This window comes from Melanotaenia boesemani, chromosome 21 (assembly GCF_017639745.1).
Source record: "Melanotaenia boesemani isolate fMelBoe1 chromosome 21, fMelBoe1.pri, whole genome shotgun sequence".
NCBI classification, from domain to species: Eukaryota; Metazoa; Chordata; class Actinopteri; order Atheriniformes; family Melanotaeniidae; genus Melanotaenia; species Melanotaenia boesemani.
The window spans coordinates 6,949,291-6,973,414 of NC_055702.1; the positions used below are offsets into that span (position 1 = coordinate 6,949,291).

At 36.4% G+C, this 24,124-nt stretch overlaps 2 protein-coding genes and 1 non-coding gene across 3 annotated transcripts; 1 reads left to right on the forward strand and 2 right to left on the reverse strand.

Annotated features, from left to right (window-relative positions):
• Window positions 1-315: 315 nt before the first annotated feature.
• trnac-gca lies at window positions 316-387 on the reverse strand. The gene has a single exon. It is a non-coding gene; the product is annotated as a tRNA-Cys (tRNA).
• A 1,082-nt stretch (window positions 388-1,469) lies between these two features.
• Window positions 1,470-13,764, forward strand: LOC121632715 (LIM and SH3 domain protein 1-like). The gene is made up of 7 exons (XM_041974403.1): window positions 1,470-1,695; window positions 3,070-3,164; window positions 5,546-5,630; window positions 11,351-11,458; window positions 12,437-12,503; window positions 12,593-12,672; window positions 13,150-13,764. The coding sequence occupies exons 1-7, from the start codon at window positions 1,627-1,629 to the stop codon at window positions 13,321-13,323; spliced, it is 678 nt and encodes a 225-aa protein (XP_041830337.1). The 5' UTR covers window positions 1,470-1,626; the 3' UTR covers window positions 13,324-13,764.
• On the reverse strand, window positions 13,762-23,656 carry LOC121632714 (kelch domain-containing protein 1-like). Its single transcript, XM_041974402.1, has 14 exons — window positions 23,594-23,656; window positions 23,127-23,468; window positions 22,522-22,592; window positions 22,113-22,230; window positions 20,480-20,586; window positions 20,158-20,248; window positions 19,979-20,077; window positions 17,886-17,960; window positions 17,313-17,371; window positions 17,097-17,206; window positions 16,907-16,979; window positions 16,590-16,674; window positions 15,799-15,878; window positions 13,762-14,117 (listed from the first exon to the last, which is right to left on the reverse strand). Exons 2-14 carry the CDS (start codon window positions 23,214-23,216, stop codon window positions 13,982-13,984), a joined length of 1,194 nt encoding a protein of 397 aa, XP_041830336.1. The 5' UTR covers window positions 23,217-23,468; window positions 23,594-23,656; the 3' UTR covers window positions 13,762-13,981.
• Between the last annotated feature and the right edge of the window lie 468 nt (window positions 23,657-24,124).

Below are 24,124 nucleotides of genomic sequence, written 5' to 3' on the forward strand. Positions count from 1 at the left end.
ATGATTGTTTGAAAGAATAATAATAAAATAAAAAACTATCAACAAACAAATATTATCCCAAATATTTGTATACATAACGATTTCCGCTAGAAACATTACCTGGTCAGGTGGAATAAAGTTTGGAGCTGTGTCTTTCGGGAGACGGATGGTGTTTTCAAGCACACGATTAAAGGAAATGACATACACCTGCGGCACCAACAAGACGTTTCGGGAGTGTTGATTTAGCATTGTTCCTAATTAACAGAAGGATTTGCCAATTAAATGTCGGCTTTTTTGGTGTGTTTTTTATGTAAAATAAATAAATAGCACAAAAACAGGGGGCACCCGGATTTGAACCGGGGACCTCTTGATCTGCAGTCAAATGCTCTACCACTGAGCTATACCCCCTTGACATACTGAAGTGCACACCTGCCATGTTTAAAGAATTACCCCTCCGTGAGGATGCGTCTCTGTTTTCATTATTATAATTTGTACTTTTACATATTATCTGGTACAGATAAGGTTTTAGCAGCTGTTCAAGGGGAAAACAAGATAGCATTTTAGGTTGTAATGTAACAGCTTGTCCAGAAGAGGAAGCCTTTTGTAGTTTGTAATGCCGCTTACTTTGCATTTTAAAAAGAGAAAAAGCTTTTGCTTTTGTATACATGTTAGTTTAGTTTCGTATTAACGGTCAAAGCTGTGTGTACATGTTGAAAGTTGTGTCAAAGCTATGTGGTTCAAATAGGAAACAGTGACACATCAGAATCTGTGACCACAAAGGGGCGATAGTGTACATTTCTCAGCATGTACCTCTTATAAGACGAGCGAAGTCTTGAAACCACTTGTATTTAAGTCTGAGTTATTTATAATGCAGGTACCGTAAAGTCACAAATTGTTTTCCAAGACTCGTCTTCGTGGTCACAGATTCTGAGGGGGTCACAAATTTTAGTTTCACACGGTCACATTGGCCTTACAGTAGCTGTTTTGTTTTTCCCCTTACCATCACAAATATGCTATCTAATATGTGCTCGTAGAGTCCTTTTTTATTTCGTACTTCGTAATTTAATTCTTGTAGAGTCCTATCCTACATGCCTTTGAAGAACTATTGTAGAACAGCTGTGTATGAAGATACTCCATTTAAGGTTAATAAAGATCCTCTCAGTGTTCTGCTGCCTTCACGTGCTGCGTAAAAATGGATTAAACACATACCCTAAATATCAGAATCTTTACTCAAAGTTTTAGTTTATTTTAAGGATTCAAACATAAATTTACATAAAAGGGTTACAAAAACTAAATTAAAAGTTAAATTGTAATACTATTTTTAAGATCACTGCTAATGCGAAATGAGTTAGTTTATGATTAGATAGTCTGGATGCTCGTTTAAGATGAATCTGGTTATTCAAACAGCGTAGAAATAAGCTAAAGCTCCTATTTACGACTACAAGTGAAGGTACCTTGAAAACTTGACTCCTCCTCGCCTTGATGTTCCGTCCGTACATTTACTCCAATGCCTTAACTGTAACAGGAGGACGTTAGGTCTCCCTGTAGTTCGCCCTAGCTCATGCTTTACTTCTCAACACTTTTTTCTGGACTCTTGACATTTCTGTTTGGTGGTGTGAAAAGTTTCTTAGCTCCAAAGTTTCCATCATGAATCCACCCTGTGGGAGATGCAATAAACCAGTTTATCCAACAGAGAAGATAAACTGCCTTGATAAGGTAAGGTAATGCATATTTACCTATATTAACCAAGTTTGAAATTATCCAAAAATAACTTCATTTTTTAAAATTATCCAATGTGACTCAGTCTTCTTATTTGTGCATACGTAGAAAATGTGATGTATTTGCAGTCAAGCTAAAACATTTACACACATGAACACACTGGGAATGATGAGATGGTGAGAAGAGAACACAAGTACTATATCTAAACTCTGGCTACAAATCTCTTGTAGGAAAGAAGAGAGGGGAATAGAGTCCAGGATTTATGCAAGAGCCTGTGGCTTCTTGTTTAGATGCAAACTGATCACGTGAGAATAATCAGATAATGAAATAGAATTATTTTATTCAATTTAAGGACACATTTTTGACTTCTGTATAGTTTTTATTTGTTGGTTTGTTTGTTTTTTCTAATAACATTTCTGTTCTCTTCTGAGAAGCTGATAGTACTATTAAGTTTTCTAAATGAGCCACAAGATACTCTCTTTTTTCTTTAATGACAGGTTGTAGTTAATTGTTCAGATAATGCATCATTTACATCAGACCATTTACATGTAAGTACTGTGCAAAAGCTGCAGCTAATTATTGAAACAACACAATCTGAACCCTCTAAAACAAGCTTCTTGCAATTTCTTTGACTAGTCTTTAGAAATAGTTCTTTGAGCTGCATGAAGAACTTTCCAAAGCTCTTCTTTGGATGTTGGCTGCCTTTTTTTTCCTGTTTTCTGTCAGCATGATCCTACACTGCTTCGATAATGTTGAGATCTGGTAACAAAGTCTCTGAAGATAGTGTTTAAAATCAATCCTTTGCTAGATTGTCTATTATGTGTAGACATAATATTGGTACATCCATTGATTTAGGTGCATTTTTTTTTATGTTTTTATGAATCCTAGGTTAATTAAGTAGCTTTACAAACAAAAGAACAACACTAAAATGTTCAGTTAAAGGACTGGACTGAAAATAAGTGAAAAAGCAGCCAATGTCCAAAAGAAAACTTTGAAAGACCTTTAGAAAGCCTGGAGTAATAATGCTCAAGATCGCTTTAAAATATTGCAAGAAAGTCTGACTCCTTGAAAGCAAAATGTAAAACCTAGTGGTGGTTACAGTACTATCAATACCGGCATTTTAAAAATATACAGACATTCTGTGTCCTTCAGCTGAACAGACATCTTTTTGAAGATAAATCATGTAACAGCTACAGATGAAGCAGGACTACACCCATACATGGTGTTCAGGTTTAAACACGCTTCAAATATTACAATATGCTTATTTTGGACTGTCACCATCTCTTAATGGCACTCACTCAGTTCAGAGATGGGAGAACCAGATCAGCAGAACATCTGCTGAACTTTTATGTTGTTTTTTTTTTTCTGCAGTATTGGCACAAAGGTTGTTTCAGCTGTGAGGTTTGCAAGATGGCCCTGAGCATGACAAACTACAAAGGCTTTGAGAAGAAACCTTACTGCAGTATGTGAGTGTTTACACCACACATCACTCTGATGGATAAAAATGACTCAACACAACTCAACACTCAACAGCAGACAGGATCAGATTCTTTGTTAACCTCTTTTGAATTATTCTAAAATCATTAAGAGTCAAAAACAGCATGCAAGAGACCTGAAAGTTTATCTATATTAGGAGGTTTTTTTTGGTGATGTTACCAAAGACAAACCTTGCCATGTTATAAGTGGACATGAACTTCCAAAACACACAGAAAGGCAGGAGAAGCAGCAGTGTGTGGAAGTGATGGAAAAGGGAAGCGTGAACAGACAGAGATCATGTGATTCCTGCCATCTCTGAGTGTAACCTCAAATTTTAACATGGCAACGTTTTTTCTCGTTTAGTTTTGTTTAAGCAGAATGTTTGACGTCCATGTACGGAGGTTAACAAAGAATGACGCAAATGCCAAATTAACTGCGGAAAAATGAAAATAATTATTCAATTTATTTCATTTAGCCGAACCAGTAAAAAGGAAAACAAAACTCAGGAAAATACTAAAAATACAAAGCTGACAAGCACACAGAAAGCTTCGCTTCATTGCCAATTCATTTCCAGCAAGTTGAAAATATTAATAATTATCAGTATTACTGGATAGAATGAAAACTATTGAGCATTTTTGAAGCAGTAAGTTACATTAAATGATCCATGAGTAGCTTAAATGCAGGTTTTCTCTTTTCTCAAGTGATGTAGTTCATTACAATTGTTTTCTTACTCTAATCATGAAAAAATAACATTGACTGATATTTTATAAGAAGAAAATCAAAGATGAGAGACGTAGAAACTTTAGAAATGCATCTTAAATGTTTTTCCTTACTTGGAGTCATTTATCTTGACCTACAGATTAGAAACCATGAACAGTCAGAGAACAAAACAGCCTCACCACGTAAGGTGTAGTAGCTAGAAAAAAAATATATATATATATATATATATATTGCAGCTTCATGTTAGGTTTAAAAAAGCTACTGTTTGCCTACATTTACCTTTTTAAAGTCATAACATGTCTATGCTTTGCATTAAAGCAGCACTTATGAACTTTGTCAAATGTGTGTGTATTCAAAATGGCCGGTGTGTTGATATTCAGTTATTAGCCTGTGGCATGGTGCCATAAAGCAAAACACAGCTCTAACATGAAGTTACAGACAGAAGTGAAGTGGGGTTTCTCAGCCTCAGGATTCTGTAGAGCGACAGCATCTTCAGGGATGTGCATAATGAATGTCAGTGTACCATCAATGAGTCAGAAGCACCAAGTTTTAAGGTGCATTAAGTTGTGAAATAGTAATTGTTTATCTATTTTAAAGCTCTAAAAACAGTATGTCCCAACAAATGTTTCTGTTTTGCATTATAGGACAGTAAAGGTGCACCAGTATTTAATTGCTATAGAAGACTTATTAGGATATAGGAGGGATGGACAAAGTATCTCACAAAAAAAAAAAAAAAAGACATGGTTAGTGGTACATGTGAGTTAATATGTGATTATGAAATACATGGTTGGGCTTGAATATTAAAAGATAATGTACATGGTTAGAGGTTGGTGTTATTTTGCCTGTACACTGCCCTAACAAGGTCAACAGAAGTAAGAAAAAGGAGTTTATCAAAATGTATGCATCTGTCTTATGAAATTACATTTTGGACATGTGAACAAATGTACCTATGACTAGGCTGTCATGAACAAGGTAATAATTATTAAATCTTAGTTTGACATCAGAAAGGAGTTTTGTCCACTGATGTAGAAATCTGTCTTGCATCAGAACCTCTAGCATTGTTCAACCGCCTACATAAACACACATAAGCACATTTCATATGCTTTTCACAGCTGTGTTGTAACTGTTTATTGGACAGGCGTTATCAGTCAGTGAACACAAAACAGATTTTTTCATTTTTCTAATTTACAGCAAAAACTGAACATTCAAAAGCTTCATGAATGAAGAGTTTATGGCAGAGTTAATGCATTGAAAAGTGTTACATGTCTCATGTGTACATATTAAGGTAGCTGGTTGGTCTCAAATAAACTTACTGTATTCAAATGAATGAAAAATAGGCTGTTTTCTAAAAACTCAAAGAAATAACTTTTTGTATTGGTTTGCATATTTTTGCAATTAATTTTAAGATTATTCCTGTAAAACATTTAATGAAATTGAGATATGCTCTTCCTAATTTGGAAATTTTACAGTCAGAATACCACAAGAAGTTAGTTTCCATATATTAATGCAGCACTTGATCATTAATGAGAAAGGTAAAATACTACAGAGAATCAAAATCTGGTTGCAAGACAGTTGAAAACACATAAATTGATTATTTAAAAGTACATGCTTGTTAATAAATGGGATTCCCTCTCCTATTTTCTACTTTCAGGCATTACCCTAAAACCTCCTTCACCATCGTCGCCGACACCCCTGAGAATCTACGTCTCAAACAACAGAGCATGCTCAATAGCCAGGTGAGCTCAGGACTCAGGCTCTGCCATCATCTCCTGCTTAGACTCAGTTTTATTCTCGCTGACAGAGATTTGTTTCCTGATCTCATTTTGTAATTAGGGCTCAGTGTATCTGCCACTTCGTATTAGTCTCCTTCATTCACCTCTCTGCTTGCCAGATCAGGTGATGAGGATGTACCTAACGTCTTAAGCTTGTGACAACTGGATTTCAGTCAATTAAAAAAGATGAACGCTTGAAAGCTTGGCATTCACAGCATCAACAAATCTCAAGTTCATGATCTAAAGTGGAAATTATTCCTTTGTCTTAAGTGATACTATCTTTAAAACATTTAAAAAAAAAACTCCCCGTGTTTTTAAGCTCTAATCCAATCACACTGTTCCTGCCAGCAAGTTAACCTGTTCAAAAGAGTCACGCACAATTATAGAGATTCTTTGGCATTTTATCTTTAAGGGCTGTCCTGTCGTATTTGGATTTTTTTTCTCTACCAAAAAGTAGAGAAGAGTAATGTCCATTTTAGGCTGCATTTTTGGAAGACTTAAGATCACTTCTGCAAAGATGTCAACCCGATTACCTGCATGTGGCCTAATCCTGAACCTTCTCTAAAAATCTACTTTAAAACACAAAACCGCCTACAAAAAAAGACTTTTTTATAGTCTTTTCTTTTTCTAAAAAAAAAAAAAAAGAGGCCAGACTGGCTATTTCCAACCTTTGCCATGAATTAAAATGCTCTTAAAAATACTCTTAAAAATAAAAAAGTTCAAGAATACCTAAATAACACCAAGCTAAAATATATTGATTTGTATATTTAAAAAAAAAAAAAAACTCTGGACTAACATTTATATATTTTGGCAAATTTAACAGTTTAGTTATTATTTTCTCCTACTAGTGATTTTTTTCTGCTTAGTGTTCATCAATTTAATCTTCTAATAATAGAAGTATTTGTTTATGTCATTGGTATGGTGTTTCCAGGATGAATGATTTCTGCCAAAGCCACAAATCTGATTCCAATAAAGTGTGTTTAACCCTTAATTGTTCATATTTAATGCCTTCATAGTATGGTCAAACCAAGAATTCCCAAATATTAATAGTTTATACCAAATTTAAACTACAAACCTTAGAATGCCTAAATAATCAATGTCAATTAATGAATGCATTAATAAACCTTAATAAATGTTCCAGAGAGCAGAAAGCATGTATTTTTAAGTTTTAACAATGATCAGTATTGATATGTATGAAAAGATAAAAGCCAGAATAATTTAAATATATTTTATTGACATTAAAAACGGCATGAACATTCAGGAACTGTTAGAATTTATAATATAACCATGTGTAGCCACTGTAACCATTATACACTGTCTTCATTGTTATATTATAAGCATTAATTAAGCTTAATTATCCTAAATTACCAATATTTAATACATAAATAAGCATGATTATCATTTTAAAAAAAGAAAAAAAAAAGATTTTCTTGGCTTTAGTGGTCATTATTTTACAGTGACAGAAAAGAGGTGCCTGAGAAAGAGGGGGAGACATGCAGCAAAGATGAGATGAGACTGTTTCTTGTCAAAGAGCTGTTGTAGCCTCTGTATGAAGTGGCTGTTCCGCCATTGAGCTAAACGCCACCCCATAATTATCTGTTTTAATTCAACATTTCTCATTCAGAACAAAAACATTAAATAATGAAATGCTTATTATAAACTAGCCTCTGTAGTCGTTTGAAGGACAAGTTACACGTCCTTTTCAGTCCCCTTCTGCTGGCTTCTTGTGTGAAGAGAAGACCTATAAACCACACGTTTTTTTAGATAAACATCTGCTTTGCAGATACATTCCTCTCAATCTCTCATATTCATTTTCTGTAATCAGAATTTTCCTCCACTCTGACACATCTTCCTCCAAATCACTATCAACCTCCTCATCTTGGTAGGATCTGTTGTAAACTACGTCTTATTAGCATGTCAGCCACAGAAAAGGCAGCTCAGGTAGTTTATGATGTTATGAACCCCTCACCACCACCCTCTCGACCCAAACTGATTCAGATTAGTTAATTTAGTTAACAGCTAAACTGACTTAATCTGCAAGACAGTCTCTTACCCTCTGTAAGTTTGCTTTATGGTTATTAATAAGTGATTGTTCAAACTGAACAAGACGATGAGGTAGCGACTACACCAGACCTCTGCGTTCGGTGTTGTGGCAGCTGGTCTGAGAATGTGACCTGCTCCAGTATAGTCTGATGTTTTAAACTTTATAAACTACTTTCTTTGGCTTTAAAAGGCCACCCTACAGAGAATGAGACAAGACCAGGAAACAAACAACTCTTATTGCAAGAAAAAAAAAAAGCTTCAAGTTCAGTTTCTGTTTTCATTCCATTAATTTTAGTCTGACATTTAAAACTCCAGTGCAGTGGTTCTCAAACTTTTTTCAACATTGTGGAGTTATTTTTCAGCCCAGTACCCTAAACCAGCGGTGTCAGTTTACATATTTTTATTTATATTGTTTGATATATATATATATATATATATATATATATATATATATATATATATATATATATATATATATATATAATATGTATATTTCCACATCTGTGTGGTAATCCTTATAAATAGGGCAGTTTGTAAATAGAGATCAGCAGAAAATGCAATTACTATCGGGCAAGAAATCTTAAAAGATTTATCCATCCTATAAGGTTGGGTAAATGTATTTTCATTGCAGAGTGTTTCTAGTTTAACCAGGTTGAACAGCATCACTATACATCAATACCCAGAAATGTTGTCTGGCTGAGTCAGTCCAGCCTCCAGCCCGTCTGCACAGCCATGCTTCAGTTAGTTGTCTTGTTGAAATGTAAATCTTGGGTGCAGCCAGCGACCCTGTTTGGTTAAGTGCTACATTGATGGTTGTCCTCCTGGAAGGTTATTTCATCTTTACAGAGGAACTCGTTCATGGAGACTTTAGCTTATTGGCAAACGGTCCAACAAAGGCCCGACATCTTGGTTGTTTTCATTTTGGCCACATTAAGGAAATCTGTTGTTTCCATAGTTCTTAACTCACAAAGAGAATAAAGCAGCTATATTTTTAGTCATTTCAAAGCTGGAAAAACGTTTTTTTTTTCTTCCCCCAATTTGTGTCTCGACTCAGTTCAGTACAATCCTTTAAACAATGAGGCACAGTTTTTGCTTGGACTTACTATTTGTGTTTCTTCTAATTCTGTCCAATGAATTTTATTAGGTACAAACAGACTCCAGTTAAATCATTAAAGCATGTGAACAACAGGGAAAAGTTCAGAGCAAAGGGTCTGAATATTTGCTTAAATTAATTATTTTACTCATGTTTCATATAAAGGAGCAGTCCAACAATTTACTTTTGCCTTGTAATTCTAAATTATATTAGTAAAGCAAGGTGGTACTGGATTGGTACTGCAAAAAAACTGAATTTTCCATCTTATCTCCACTTTTAGCTTTCCAATGACCATGTCTGACATCTTTATGTCTTATGTATATATGTACTGCTTTGTTATTCTTCTGTTTATCTCTGCAGTCCATCACTGTCATCTTTTTTCTGAAGGTTAATATGTCAACTTACAAAATTATACATGTTAAACTAGGAGTTTGGATCGATCTGCCCACCTAGTAAAAATAAAACTGTGGTCACAGGCACATATATAATCAGATCAACACCAGCTGGAACAACACAAACTAAAGTAGAGCCCAAGCGTGGCACCATTTTTGGTTAAAAGTAATCCAAACAATCTTGCAACATAGCGGTTCCATCATGCCATGTGGCTGTTATAAGGTAATGATTGAATTTACACCAAAACTATTTTCTCTTCTCTCAAACTCTCCGCTCCTCACATCCAACCAACCCACTTTGTTTATAACCATAAAAGTCTTTGCAGTGGAGCTCGCTCGCTGGAGCAGCATACTCCTCATAGCAAGAACGTGACTCACTTATGTTTGTGTGTGTGCAGACTGCAGGGATCTCAGATTTACTTTCAAATAAACATTCTGGCTTTGTTTAATGCAGCTAATATGTGCTTCCCAAGGGCCTAAACATACTGGGAATCATGACAAATGGCCTCTTAAATCAACACACGACTCCGTTTACATGAATTTGTAATTCACACCGAGTATGGAAGAGCTAATCTTGTCATGGAGATGTGGACATTTTAATGATTAAAATACTCTTTGGGACAAAGAAATTAACCTCAAGCGATTGAAAAATATTTTCCTTATTTCAAGTGAACATTGAGTTGTTTTCCTGAATGCAGGGAAGAAATTTGTGGGCGGTCTATGAGGGGGAGTTTAAAGGGTGAAAAAGACCAGATCAGTATGTTTGTCTGGTATATTTAAAAGACTTCAGACCATCAAACTGCTCTTATCTTTTACATTTTTATAATTCAAGCTTTTCTCTCTCTGTTTTGAGACTTTATTGAAATTTTACTTTACTATGATCCATTTTAAGCTCTAACTGTATTTAAACCCTCTTGCCATCAAGAGCTTTAGTTAAACTTGTCTATATGTGAATAATTAATGTGTCACCATAAAACAGGAGTGTCCAAAGTTAGTCCTTGAAGGGCCACTGTGCTGCAAGTTTTGGGTGTTTTCTGCTGCAGTGCACCAGAATCCTATATATATATATATATATATATATATATATACAGGGTTTAAATATATGTACATATATATATATATATATATATATATATATATGCATATATATATATGTATATGTATATATATATATATATATATATATATACATACATATACATATATGCATATATATATGTACATATATTTAAACCCTGTATATATATATACATATATATATATATATATACAGTTTTTGAATTTGATTATTTGATTATTTGAATTTGATTAATCCTTTCTGACTATTTTCTTGGATTATTTTACAGAAAGCATAAATGTTGGACCTTGTTCTAAATCTAAATAAAATCCACAAAGTTTTCAGTTTCTCTTTGAACCTTTCTTGATGGAAGTTACCCACATGGAGGCAGTAATGCAGCAAACTTCTGCTATATTTTGTGATTCCTATGACATGTGGGACGCTTATGTTTTGTGCAAATTCCAGTTGCTGAATATTTATCAATATAAAGGACTGTATTTGCATTTCTGTATTCATTCAGGTTTTGAACTGAGGCATTTTTCATATGACTGAAAGGATCACTGCTGTTTCAAGTGTCCTTCTTAACTAACTTTCCTTTTTTTCAGTCACCATGAGGTGGAGTAATATAATCACAAATCATTTAAAGCATAATTTAATTACTTTATGGCACCTTTAAACAATGCAATTATTATCTTTTATTCAAACCAGCAAGTAGAGTTTTGTTACTTTTTGACAAAGTCAAGCTACTTTAACATTTTCAGGTTTAATGCTACAACTTCCGTCTGCTGTATGTGTTTTAATTCCTTCTTGAGAAAATGTCCACAAGTCTTATCAGAATCAACTTCAAGTTCTGTGGATAAGAGAATATTGAATTATAATAAATCCACTTCTCACCAGGTCTGAAAAAACTTGTTCAGACCTGAGTAAAAACTGTAAATATAAGAGCATATATGTAAGATTCTTATAACAATGTGTCAGTAAATGCTACAACAAAATGCATTGTTATATTAATGTTTTTGCTGATGTAAGACCAGGCGGCATTTCCTCGCTCTAAAGAAATGGTACTTCAGTTCATATTCTGAATCTCTTGTGTTTACAGGCTCTTTACAAGGAGGAGTTTGAAAAGAACAAGGGGAAAGGTTTCAGTGTGGTAGCCGACACTCCAGAGATGCAGAGACTGAAGAAGACGCAAGACCAGATCAGCAATGTAAGAGCAGAGCCAATTTCAAAATCACTTGCTTGCATTAACAGCAGCCCCCCTTTGTTACACAAAAACATGACAATGCCAGATGTCAGCCATGGCCAAAGCAATGAGTTTGCATCAAATAAGCCTCCATAATTTGCAGGAAATCATCACAATGCACTAACAGGAACCACTTCAGGTCAAGATGGCAGATTTCAGGATGGTTTTAGTAAAAACACAAAACTGAGAGTAGAGCGGAAAAGGATGTCAACAGTGCGATCCTGCAGAAACACACAGGCAAATTTTTGACATTTCTCCTCGTCCACCATGCAAGCAGCTGCCCTATATGGTCAAAATCTTCCAGCTGTGGACACAAACAGAGTTGCTTTCCACACACACACACTGAAACACACAAACTCTTTTCCTCTCATGAGAGCAATAGTTGCAGAAAGGAATGATGGGTGATAAGCTGCATGGCTAAAGGGCAAAAATCTTATTTTTCCATTGGTTCTCTCCTCTTGTTTTTCACCTCCTCTCTCTCTTTCTCCCCACTAGCTTTTTCCCACATAATCCTGCTTGTTTACTCCTCCTGAGGTTTGTCAAGGACAAGGGGGCCTCCCTCTTTCCATCCGGTTAGCTGGAGCCACCACACCAATTTATTTTTATGAGGCTTTCTTCTTTCTTGTTTTTTCTTTGTGTCCCCTGGGGGTCAAACGCATCAAGGATGTGTACTCTTTTTCCTACTTGTAAATTGATATTTATAAAAGACAGTGGCATAAAAGTGTGAACATCTGACCTATTCTGAAGACCAACATACATGTTTTTAGACATGTACACATGGCCTGAATCCATGTCATTTGAATAGAAAGAAAGGTAACAAACATGAAACAAAATTTATATAACAGCAAAGTAATGTTATTAGTTTTTCCTAATTATTCTTGTAATTTAATAGTGTAATGTGAAATTTCAGTGTCTCATTTGTCTTTTTATCTTTCTTTGTAGATAAAGTACCATGAAGATTTTGAGAAGAGCAAGATTCGAAGTGACGCTCCTCCACCTGAAAATAGAGGTACACCAACTTCGTGCAGTTAACAGTTTTTTTTTTTAAACATATAAGTTAATTTTATGCGTGCATCTGTTTACATGTTGACGATGAAGAGCAACCGCCAAATCCTGAAAGATGCAGTCAGCCTGCTGGACAGATACGCCCTGCTGCTGTAGCACCACCTGGTGGAGGGGTAAGGCAATTACAAGAACATACTATTCAACTCCCAACACCACTCGGACAGAACGGCTCTTTAAAATTCATGAGCACTGCACTGCTGCCATGTTAGTGTTTACCAACAAGAAGAGCTTTCAGATGTCAAAACATGGCTGCAATAATTTAATTTAATTTGAACCTAAGAGCATCAGTGATGATGATGTCTGATGAAGCCGGTCAAATTAAGGAAAAAACCTTTTAGTGAAGCAGCCTTTACATACAGAAAATTGCATTAGATATTTGCTGCAAACTGAAGCAAGAGTTAAGATGGTCTGCAGACAATCTGTCAGACAAATATTTAATGTTTTGTGCTAAATCCCACAGGGTACAGGTGTACTTGCTGCCTATGTTCTGCCATCAGTAGGGAAATTCAATGCAAATAAACCAGTTACACCTTTTGCATGCTCCATGTATTTTATGTCAGCATGCCTGACATGTGTTTCCACTCATTCAGAAGTGCTACCAGGCCTTGTACAGCTACACGGCAGCCGAGGCAGATGAAGTTTCTCTGCAGGAAGGCGATCTGATCTTAGACGTGGAGCCTATAGATGAGGGATGGGTGTTCGGAATCAACCAGCGTACGGGGCAGCGGGGAATGCTCCCTGCAAACTACGTCCGACCTGTGTGACACAGTAAAAACAGACCTGCCAAACAGACATTAGGAGGTCCTCCTCCAGCCATGTGGAGCTACAGTCATCAAGCTTCTACGTCACTTTTTGAAAATTAAAAATGCAAATTAAAAAAAAATAAATAAATTTCTGACTCTACACTTCCTTTTGTCAAATGTGAATTTTAGTCACAACCAACAATTAACCTGATTAGGGGTTTGGTAAGGTAGGTAGGAAACTACAAAAAAATAAAAATAAATTTAAAGTTATTGTTTTATTACGATTTTCTTTTTGGTTTTTAAGCATTTGTTGGGTAACACAAATAAAAAGTCTTTAAGACTAAATAAATAGTTATAGATATAGTTTATATGTGAAATATTCTTCTCCTGGAGGACTATAACTGTACTTTCTATGATCTTGCTGTATTTTGGATTGAGGAAATAAACAGAATTTTAAAACATTGTTAGCAAGTTTATTCAACAAAAATACAATACACATAACTACATGGAGTAAAACTTAATGTTATCTAAACAGTTTTTAAAAATGACAAGACTTTATTTACAAATTATATTTATGATAAAACAATAAAGCATCAGCACCATTTTTTTAAGTCATAATGAAAATATTCAGAACCCCAAACTGAATCACCAAGAAGCTTGTTGCTGTAAAGACAATCCTTCATGTTGTAAGCAGTGGGCTTGTGGAAGAAAAGAAGGCCGCCCTCTTGTTGATTTTGTTTTGTAGCTTCGATGGCAGCCAGCTAAGCTGCTGCCTGAGGAGCTCCGGGTTTCCTCCAATAAAATCCTCACATAGCCTGGAGAGGGGAAGAGGGGGGTCTGATCAAGCATGCTACATCTGAAACAGTCCTCTACTCAAAATGTATCCTACTTTGCATAAACCTGACAGGTTAACTGGCAATATTTGAATTTCCTGTGACAAACACTGTTCATGCTCTTTAAACCAGTAGTTCCCAACCTGGGTTCCCCTAAAGAGCACAGGGGGTCTAAGAGGCTTTGAACATTCAAAACCATTGTGATTAATGTCCACAAATTGTCCCTATTTTAAAAGGGGGAAAAATGTTAGGCTAGGGACAGGACTCAGCAATGCATTATGGTGAGAATCTGACTTTTGAAAACATAAAATTAGGCATAGTTTCAGCACAGGTTGGGGTAGGGGGTCCATGGCTTACAGTATTTGCATGAAGTGGGTCCTCGGTTGGGAACCACTGCTTAAACCATGTGTGTTTTGGATTTATTAGCAACTAGTTTTAAACCAAAGTTCTGGACAGAACAAGCAGATTGACTATTTTCTAATGTGACAGAGGATGTAAAAACGTTTAATTTAGTCCCCAAATATGAAATTTGACATGCTACATTTCTAAATACCAAACGTACTTAGCTAAAGAGCTGAAAATACTTGATACTTTGGGGGAGGTATTCATTGAACATCACAGCCTCTAAAACAGCTAACTACAACTGTCAGGAGAAAAAAGGTTGACGTATAATAAAAAGGAAGATAAAGCAAAGAGGAAAATAAAAAGTTGTAGATCGGACTATCTCAGACATTGATGACTGAAATAATTAAAGTGAAGACATTTTGCTGTGGAAAAAAAAACTACAATCTTAAGATGCGTTTTCACTTATCAGTTGCATTGTGTAGTTAACAGATGTAAAAGAAGTCAGCCATTGCTGCCACTTTTCACCCTTTGGCATCCATTATACTCTGAAAAACCTGAGTGAAGTTGGCCTGCACATTCTTCGAAATGGGCAAAAACAGTGTCAAATGTTTTGTGCCGCTCAACTTTTCACTCAAAGTTCATCACTTTTCAGATGTTAAAAGTTTACAGACGTCAAAGGTCAATCTAAACAATCTTTCAAATTTAAGCAACAAATAAATTTTGGCAGCACAAAAACAAAGTTAGCTCAAATGGCATTGTTTGACACTTTGTTGGATTTGGGGAAAAAAAAACTATCAAACTTTAAACTTTCCATCAACTTTTATAGCTGACACACTTTGAAACACCTGGCTGCAATGAATGGCTCATTAACAGCCATCACAGCTCCATGCAGAGACAAAACATATTAGCATGTCGACATTTTACAGGATCCCCTCTTTGTTAAGGGTTCCTAACATAAAAATGGCTTCATATTTACATCACAGAATAAATCTCTCTTTAATCCAGCTGTGTCACAGCTCATCTGTATCTACACACAATAACAAGCTAATTAGCTTGACACTGTGTCCTCAACTATGCATGAACCAGCACATGAGCCCAACAGGGAGCAGCACAGCTCAGTATGAGAGTATAAATAGCTTCGAGTGTCTAAAAGGTCTCTGTTAAAACTCCTTAATCATGTGTGAATGGATCCGATGAATGTAAACATGCTCCTACTGCTAATGTACGCAACATGGGAGCAGAAATAAAGGACAAAAGCCACGGCGTGCTTTTAGAGCTGATATACATTGTTGCTCAGAGGTGCTTAGTTAAGTCTTACCTGAAAAGAGAATATGGCTGGTTCTGGAAGATGAGAACATCCTTGCAGTGATTCTGTGATGGAGCCCTCAGAATAGCCACCTGATAAAGGGAGGATAATGATAATGATTACTATATACATGTGCATTAATTGAATACTGACTGCTTTCTAAGGTGGTTTAAAAATAATTGCGGAAACATTGCAAAATGAAAACGTGAGCAGAGGCATTTTGGTTTTGAACCATGTTCTAGTTGTCCTTTTTAATCCAACCTGCTGCATAAATTCTATAGTTCAGTAAAGGCTTATTACAGTGTGAGATACCTTAATCTCATTAAGTGGCATGAAATGAGAGGATTTATTGACATTTAAGATCAGAACTGAAACTAATCAGCACATGCTGGATAGAATGCCTTGAAACCTCACCTGACCACCAGGCCCAACTTTGGTAACTACTTTGATTTGTTTTTTAAAAAATCCTTTAAAATCAATCTCATCAGAAACCAGATTCAAAGCATTCTGTTAAGCTGAATTATGAAATGATTTCTACGTAGCGCAGGTGCACCTCATGCTGAGTCTTTAAACCACTTAAGCTCAAGAATTATGTAACAGTTTTAATCACTGAGCTATAATTAGTTCACACAAATGACCTCAGAGAAGTAATGAGGTTTAGTTGTATGTTTAAAAGGATAAACTCTAAAGCTGCAGTCTCCTGCACATGCCTGCGAGGCAAAAGACTTTTGTACTTACTACAACTTGTGGCACAACATGAAACATCTTAATTGAAGAAATATTTGTCAGTTTCTACCACTTACAGAGTCCACAAGGATGCAGAGGTTGCTGCTTCCCCCAAACACAACAACATCGCCGTCATTTCCCAGGCACGCAGTATGACAGACTCTAATGGAAATCACACATTTGCATTAAACACATGATCTCAAAGAGCTGAAGGTCTTACTGGGACAACAGGAAGTGGCATCAGTTTTGTGCAACAGAGGAATAAACACTTTAATGGCAATTTAAAGGCCAGGGTAGAAATTTAGGCTAAAACTACCTGATAAGCACAGTTACACCTGAAGTTTGCCAAGTTATACTGAAATTTAACATGCATAGAAAAAGGTACACTTGTTACCTTGGCTTGTCCTTGTGTTTGTGCGTAATCATGGTCCACTCTCTCTTTTGTGTGTTAAACTGCCAGGCATCATCTTACATAAAGATTTTTTTTTTTAAGAAAAAGAAAAAAAAAAAAAAAAAAAGAGCTTCTATTTAGAAATGGAAAGTAGGGATTTACTGAGAATTTTAAATTCTCTGTACGAACTTACTCAGAGTTTTTCCATCTGTGCCAAAGCCGCCGTATATAAAGAGCGTGTGATCCGATATGGACGTCATGGTGTGCATTGAGCGCCCCAGAGGTGCACAAGAGGTGATGTTGCTGATGAAAAAAAAGAAATAAACCACTGAAAGTAGATGTTGGATAGTTGTGAAATTTATAAATATATTAAAAAACATTTTAGCTGATGAATGTTAGGAAGTTTTACAATTGGGTCCAAGTCCAGGTCTCCAGGTCCAAGCAGAAAATGTCCAACTCTGCTGTTTCCTGCAAACAAAAACACAAGGAAACAAAGTTGTCAGAGGAAATTTGTCTGTGGTTTAGCAATACAGTCATTACAGTACCATACGTATACAGAGGATTCATACAATCGATGAAAAAAAAACAAAATAGCAACCTGATACCTGAACATGTCAGCCAGATAAGTGTTGAACATGAACTCATCTGATGCTGGATTATAATTTCTGGCTCCAACTCATGTTAAAGGTGTCAAGAGGTGATGGGGGTAAAGATAAAAGGTCTTTGCAGGCCAGTCGAGGTCTTCCATGAGTTTAAAGAAAACCATTTTTCACTGGATCCAACTTTGTGCATGAGGGCACAACAGGAAAGGGATGTTGAAACAGGAAAAGGGCCTTACCCAAACTGTTAGCACAGTATAGGAAGTCCTGCACTGTCTTAAATATCAAGACTTCTCTGTAAACTGGCGGAAGCATCTCAGGCACGATAATGTACACATACTTTTGGCCACTTAGAACAGCTCAGCAATGTCCAGTGAACTCACCACGCCACCAGTGATGTAACCTTTGTTACCCAGCAGAGCACTAGCATGGCTGTCTCTGGGAACAGGAGCAGGGCCCTGCGCAAAAACAAAAGTACAAGCTGTAAAGAAGTCAGACTTTTTTTTTTTTTTTTTAAAAAACCCTGCATACTCTCAAAATGAATGAATGAATGAAATGAATGAATGAATGAATGAATGAATGAATGAATGAATGAATGAATGAAAAATACTTTATTAATCCCAAAGGGAAATTCAATTAATCAAATCAAAATAGCTCTTACATGAATATCTTGAAATCTTGTCACAGTTCTCAATCCTTTACAGTGCAGCCAAGCATGATATCTAGCTAAACAAAGCCATTGCCATCAGGAAACAAACTCTTGTAGGTAGTAGCATCCACATACCAGAAGCATAGATTTTAGAATCCAGCTTTCATTACTGTGGCATAAAATGCACTTAACTGTCCACATGGTGTGAATCAAAACAGAATTTATACCTGACCAGCTTCCAACATGGCTCACTCTGACTGGTCTGCGGTATTTAAGATTAAGGAAGTCGTAGCGTAATGTACTTTTGTGGGATCAAACAATGTATGTCAGGGAGTCTTGGGCATCCATTGGTTCATCAGTCTTTTTTCCAACCCAGAAACAAAGCTACACTTGCCCCTCATCTTTTCTCCCCAGTTCTTGGGCTGCTTATTGTTCCTACTAACAAAACAGTAGCTTCAAGAACTGAAGTTTATTTCCTGCTTAAAATGTCATTTCCCAGTAGGTGTCACTGTAGTGAGATCAGTTTATTCATTTAATTTGTCAGTGATTTTAAAGTTGTGGCTTTTAGTTTTAGATCATGGTTTTGGGATGTAATGAGCTCCACTGTGTCTTTATGTCAGCAGCATGGCTGTAGATATAGCTGTATTTGATTGATCTCAGAGGGTGAATATTGTGCCTTTAGCAGTTCTCACCAGCAATTTTAATATTGAAATCATTCAGTATAGGTAAAAGAATTTCAGGACACGTTTTATTCATAAAAAAAAAAACTAACTGTGATCATGCAGAATTAAGTATTTTATAGTAGAGGTACTTACTGTAAATGTCTGGAACAGGCTTCATTAAAAAAATATAAAAATATTACTGCACTTTTTTCTACATTTTGATTTAGGTTAGGTATTTAGTTTGCACTGACTCTATTTTATGGGGTTGTGATTTAGCCTCTGAACTGACGCAGGTTAACACAGCAGCAGAGATGGAAATGCTAAAGTAACACACACACACACACACACAGCTAGCAGTTTAAATCACATCTTCCCCAAAAAACATGGACTTCATCAGTTCAGTCTTCTGCATCTTCAAGTTATTCAAGGCTACTGTTAAGAATTATTGGTTACACCGGTAGACTCGGTTCCATTTCATTCTTCCTATACATGCTTCCACTGGGCAACATAACATTTATCTCTACCATTCTCCCAATGACACCGAGTTCTAGCTGTCCATGAAGTCTGAAGAAAGCAGTCAACTTATTGAAGCTTCAGCCTTGTGTTGAAGACAACGCCTGGGTGGGCTGTTATTTTCTACTCTTAAACTCAGTTTAAACTGATGCCACTGCTTGTGGTCTGAAGAACATCATTCTCATCCAAATCATATTGTCACCGTTGGGGGTATTGCCTTGGCTCCCAGTACTTCAGTACTTGAGTAATTGAGTAATTGACCTGGTGCTACTCAAAGTCCTGTTAAGTCATTTTAGACCAGGACTTGTTTCCTGTTTTAGCCTTCAGTATTGTTATTTTTTTAATATAAAGCCTTTAAAGACCCTTTCCCATCTTATTTGAAATATCTTTAATATTACCACAATGATGCTCTTCGTTCCCAGATTGTCGCCTAACAAGAAGCTTAAAATCTAAAAAGGCGGCAGACCTGTTGGTTTTTAAACTCTTCTCCTGTGGAACCAACTTCCAGTGCACAAAATGCAGACAAATGTTTTAAGACAAATCCCAGAACCTACTCTTAAAATAAACAGCAGAACAGTCATCGTCTGAAATAAAAAGGAGAATAAAAGAGCACAAAATAAAACTTTAAGACTACTACATTATCTTTACTCACTTGAGTCTCCGGAATGCTCCACGTAGCAGTGTGTGTGTCAAAAACATTAACCTCATTGTTCCATCCCCAGCATCGAAATAAAGTGTTTCCGATTGTTGTCTATGATGCAAAATATCAAAATCAATGGCAGAATTATAGAAAACTGAAACAGCAAGTAATGATCCAAGTTTAGAATTTACCCAGGACATTTCATCTAGAACGAAGCTTGATGATGATCCATTCTGTACCTCCCCAATGGTTTTGCATCCATATCCACCAAAGTAGACCAGTCTGCAAAGATGAAAAAACAAGGGTATGCAAGAGTGAGGTTTTATAGTTTTTAAAAACATAAGAAAAAATGTCATTAAAATGTACAAAGACAGTGAACATCAGTGTGTGAAGAGCTGCTGGAAGGCCCAGCTTGAGCTCTCATTTTCAGCAGTTTGTATAAGCTGATCCAGCTATTCTTCATGGGCAGCTTGTGTACGTGATGTGGTGGATGTTCCCACAGACAGCACTGACCTGTCTCTGTGTACCCAGCAGGAGTGTTTGTTCCTCGGCGAGGGCGTCTTTCCCTTGGCGTCAGTCACCCTCTTCCAGGAGCACTCTGACAGTTCAACGTTAAACATCTACAATAAAGCCATAAAATTTCAGACTAAAGTAGCTATTTAACTTTTATTTATACATTTTATTTGCATTCATGTTTCAAAAGCTTTATTTGAACTTCCAGTTCATTTCTGGAAGGGTTGCCCATTTCAAATCAGCTCAGGCAATCAAACTGGTTAATCTTTTGAACCCACAGTCTGGTATGAGCTTAATTAAACTGCATAACAACACATACATGGCTTGAACAAACTTACAAGACAAACTTCATTTGGAAACACTGTTCAAACACAGCATCAAAATATGCTTTTAATCAAAATTTGCTTCTTGCAAACAATGATGAGCAGAGGCAAAGCAGCAGGAAGCCTTTTCCCCATTTGTTATACTCGCCTCTCTTAACACTACTTTGTATCAATCCTAATAAAAAACAAGTAACAGCAAGTTCTGGGTGAACAGATAAACCTTCAGATCCATGGAGGATGCCAGGGAGGGGAATGGAAAAGTTGTTTTAATTTGTGCTTTTCCTTAAAACTATGAAGAAGTCACAGAGGTGAGCCCAATAATATAAATATCTGTCCATCTTTGGAAACACCTTAGCAGCCGTTTACATCCTTGGGAAGCCAAAGCACATTCCCGCTGCTGCAAGATAAACAATGTTACACAAAGAATTGCTTCATTTAACAAATTGGAGCAAAGTGCATGTTTAAATTTGAGGATAACCGCTTGAATTTTCTGTGAGTCCATCTGGGAAGGCATTCATTTATCCATGGAGTAGCAAACTGTAATCCATGGATTGCAACTCATTATATTTCTGTCAAGATACATTTGTGTCAGTCTTGAGTGAAATATTACACATGCAGGTTGATGTAAAAGTCTTGAAACACCCCTTATTTCATGCATTTCCAGGAAAACGTGGTTCATTTACAATTTACACTATGCCTATTATGTCAACAAACACTGGCTCACTCCTTGAATTTGGTGTCTTTTTATGCATGGCTCATGGGCCAGTGTTATGCAGCATAAACATGCTCCTGAAAAGTGCCTGGTATAAAAGACTGGACTAAAATTAGTTAAAAAGAAGCCAATGCTCAAAGATACACTTTGAATTATCCTTCAGAAAGCCTGGAGAGCTTTTATATTAAGATCGCCTTAAAAGATTATACATATAATTATTTATAATAATAAAAAAGACAATATCAGCAATCCAGCCAACGTGAAAATTGATGATAATTTGTCCAGAGAAGCATTTTTGTAGGTTAATTTTGGTTCAAGTGGAGTTAAAAATGGCCAAAAATGTTTTATAAGGTCAATGAGACCTTTGCAAAACATTAAGTACAGTTCACCCAAAGGTATGATTGACTGTTCAGATTTCAGAAGCATTCCTGAGACAGTGGGACAGATAGGAAGAAGCAATTCCACAAAGAAGTTGAGGATGTGAAAGCATAAAAGAACCAGAAAGAGAACAAAACTCAAACCATATTTCTGTTTAAATTTTTCTGCTGCTTGAAAGAATATCAAAAGGTGTAAATTGTGCTTTTCTACAGCATCTCACCTGGTTTGAATATCCAGACGGATTGCATCCTCCAAAGATGTAAAATGTGCTGTTAATGTTAGAGCCACAAAATCCTGACAAATCTGAGGGACCGTCTCCAGTGATCTCCTTCTGCTTCCTATGGGGAAAAAGGACAAATGGAAAACAATAATAGAACAAGTTAAATGTTTGTAAAACACAAGTTTAAAGTACAGGCTGATGACGGCTGATTACAGTTAAAAAATAATAATAAAAAAAAACACTCTACAACTCTTTGCACACTAAAGATTATCCAATATATCTATACTTCTGAAGCAAGGTCTTTATTGTTCATGCCTGTGTGGGTAGCCTCCATATCTTTGCCACATTTTTGAAGAACTAGTTGCTGACACAGAGTTCATCTCAGCTGATAAACAGCCCTCTATCTTACCACGTCCCGCTCTCTAAATCACAGAGCCATATCTCATCACAGGGCAGCATGACATCCTGTCCAGCAACTACCTATGGAACAAAGAAGATAAAACATGACATTTTTCCTTGTACCATCAACTTCTTTGAAAATAAGCATGTTTTCAGCCATTCTGATGACTGAAAATATGCACATTAGTAAGAAGCTTTCATATTATCTGCAATGTATTTATTTTGCTGCTGTACAAACTATGGAATAATGTGTAGACAGCAAACATCTGAAAGCTTGTTGAAACGTGTTCCGTGCAGACAGTTTTTTTACTTGGATAGATCCCTTGATTTTACAGATAAACAACCAAGTCTAAGTTTTATTTAAATAAAGTAGATGTTGATTTAGTTATCTTACAGTCACTTTGAAGGATGTAGCTTACTGAGAAGTACTTTGAATGACCGTATTTTTAAGAAGACTCCAATGAATGAGTATTATAGAGAATACTCAAATATTTTGGGGGAAAAAGTTATTTGATCCGCTGCCCCAAATATCTCCCAGTAAACACAGGCCTGCTTGGCTTGTTTTTCCTTGTAGATCCACCTGCACAGGTATAATCGCGCACCGACTCCTCTTACCTGGTAACCTCCCCACACATACAGCGTGTTGTTGTAGATGAAAGCCGTGTGGCTGCTCCTCTCCAGCCGGCTCACCGGAGCTGCATCCATCCCCCGGTCGGTGTCTGGCTCTCTGTCTATCTGGCAGCGGCTCTCCTATCAGACAAAAACTGATGGGGCGGATCAGTGGCAGGAAATGTCTCGCGGATAAACTCCAACCTGCCGCTACGGCTCAGTGGAGGAGAGCCGACTGGACTGGAAAGTTTGCGAAACGTGTTTTTCAGGCTGCGATCCTTTTCGTACTCCTCCCATCAACACGATCCCTTTATGCAAGTTTCACCTCTGCCTGTAAACCACGCAGCACTGAGGAGGGGAAGGAGGCTCACATCTTTAAGATAAAGAGTACCAAAATATGTTCTTAAAATGAAGAGACCTTTATGACTTTATTTTATGTTTGTTTTATATTTACACTTAATTCCACAACTTACATCTTTATAAAAGTACATTTGACCAGTTTAAGATGCATTAACCGACTACAAAAGTGACATTTTGATTAGTCAAACACGGCTGGCATCAGTTGCAGTAATAATGACGTCATTTGTTTGGTACTAAGCTGGTGATTTGCAGCACCTGTGGCTTAGCAACCCTTTAAAATCACAGGCTTGAATAATAAAGCTCATATGTGTGCTCTTATGTATTACTCCAGCTACTCACGTCACATGATGCTTCCACCCAAATGTGACAATAAAATATAATAAATAAATGTATAAATAAAATCCTGATTTATTTAACCTGAGCCACTTACAGATGCCATCTGTGCAGTGAATTCAGTTATGCTTACATGCGCCATCATCTCTCAAAGAAAAATCTAAAAGTAAAAGTTTTGTATGCATTCTCAGTCAACAGCGTTGCATGTACTCAAGTCTAAAAGTTGATTCCCCTTCAGTGCTTGTATTTTGTGACAATGGCGGGGGTTTGACTAAATATTTAAGTTATAGCCATACAGGTCCTTGTGAATA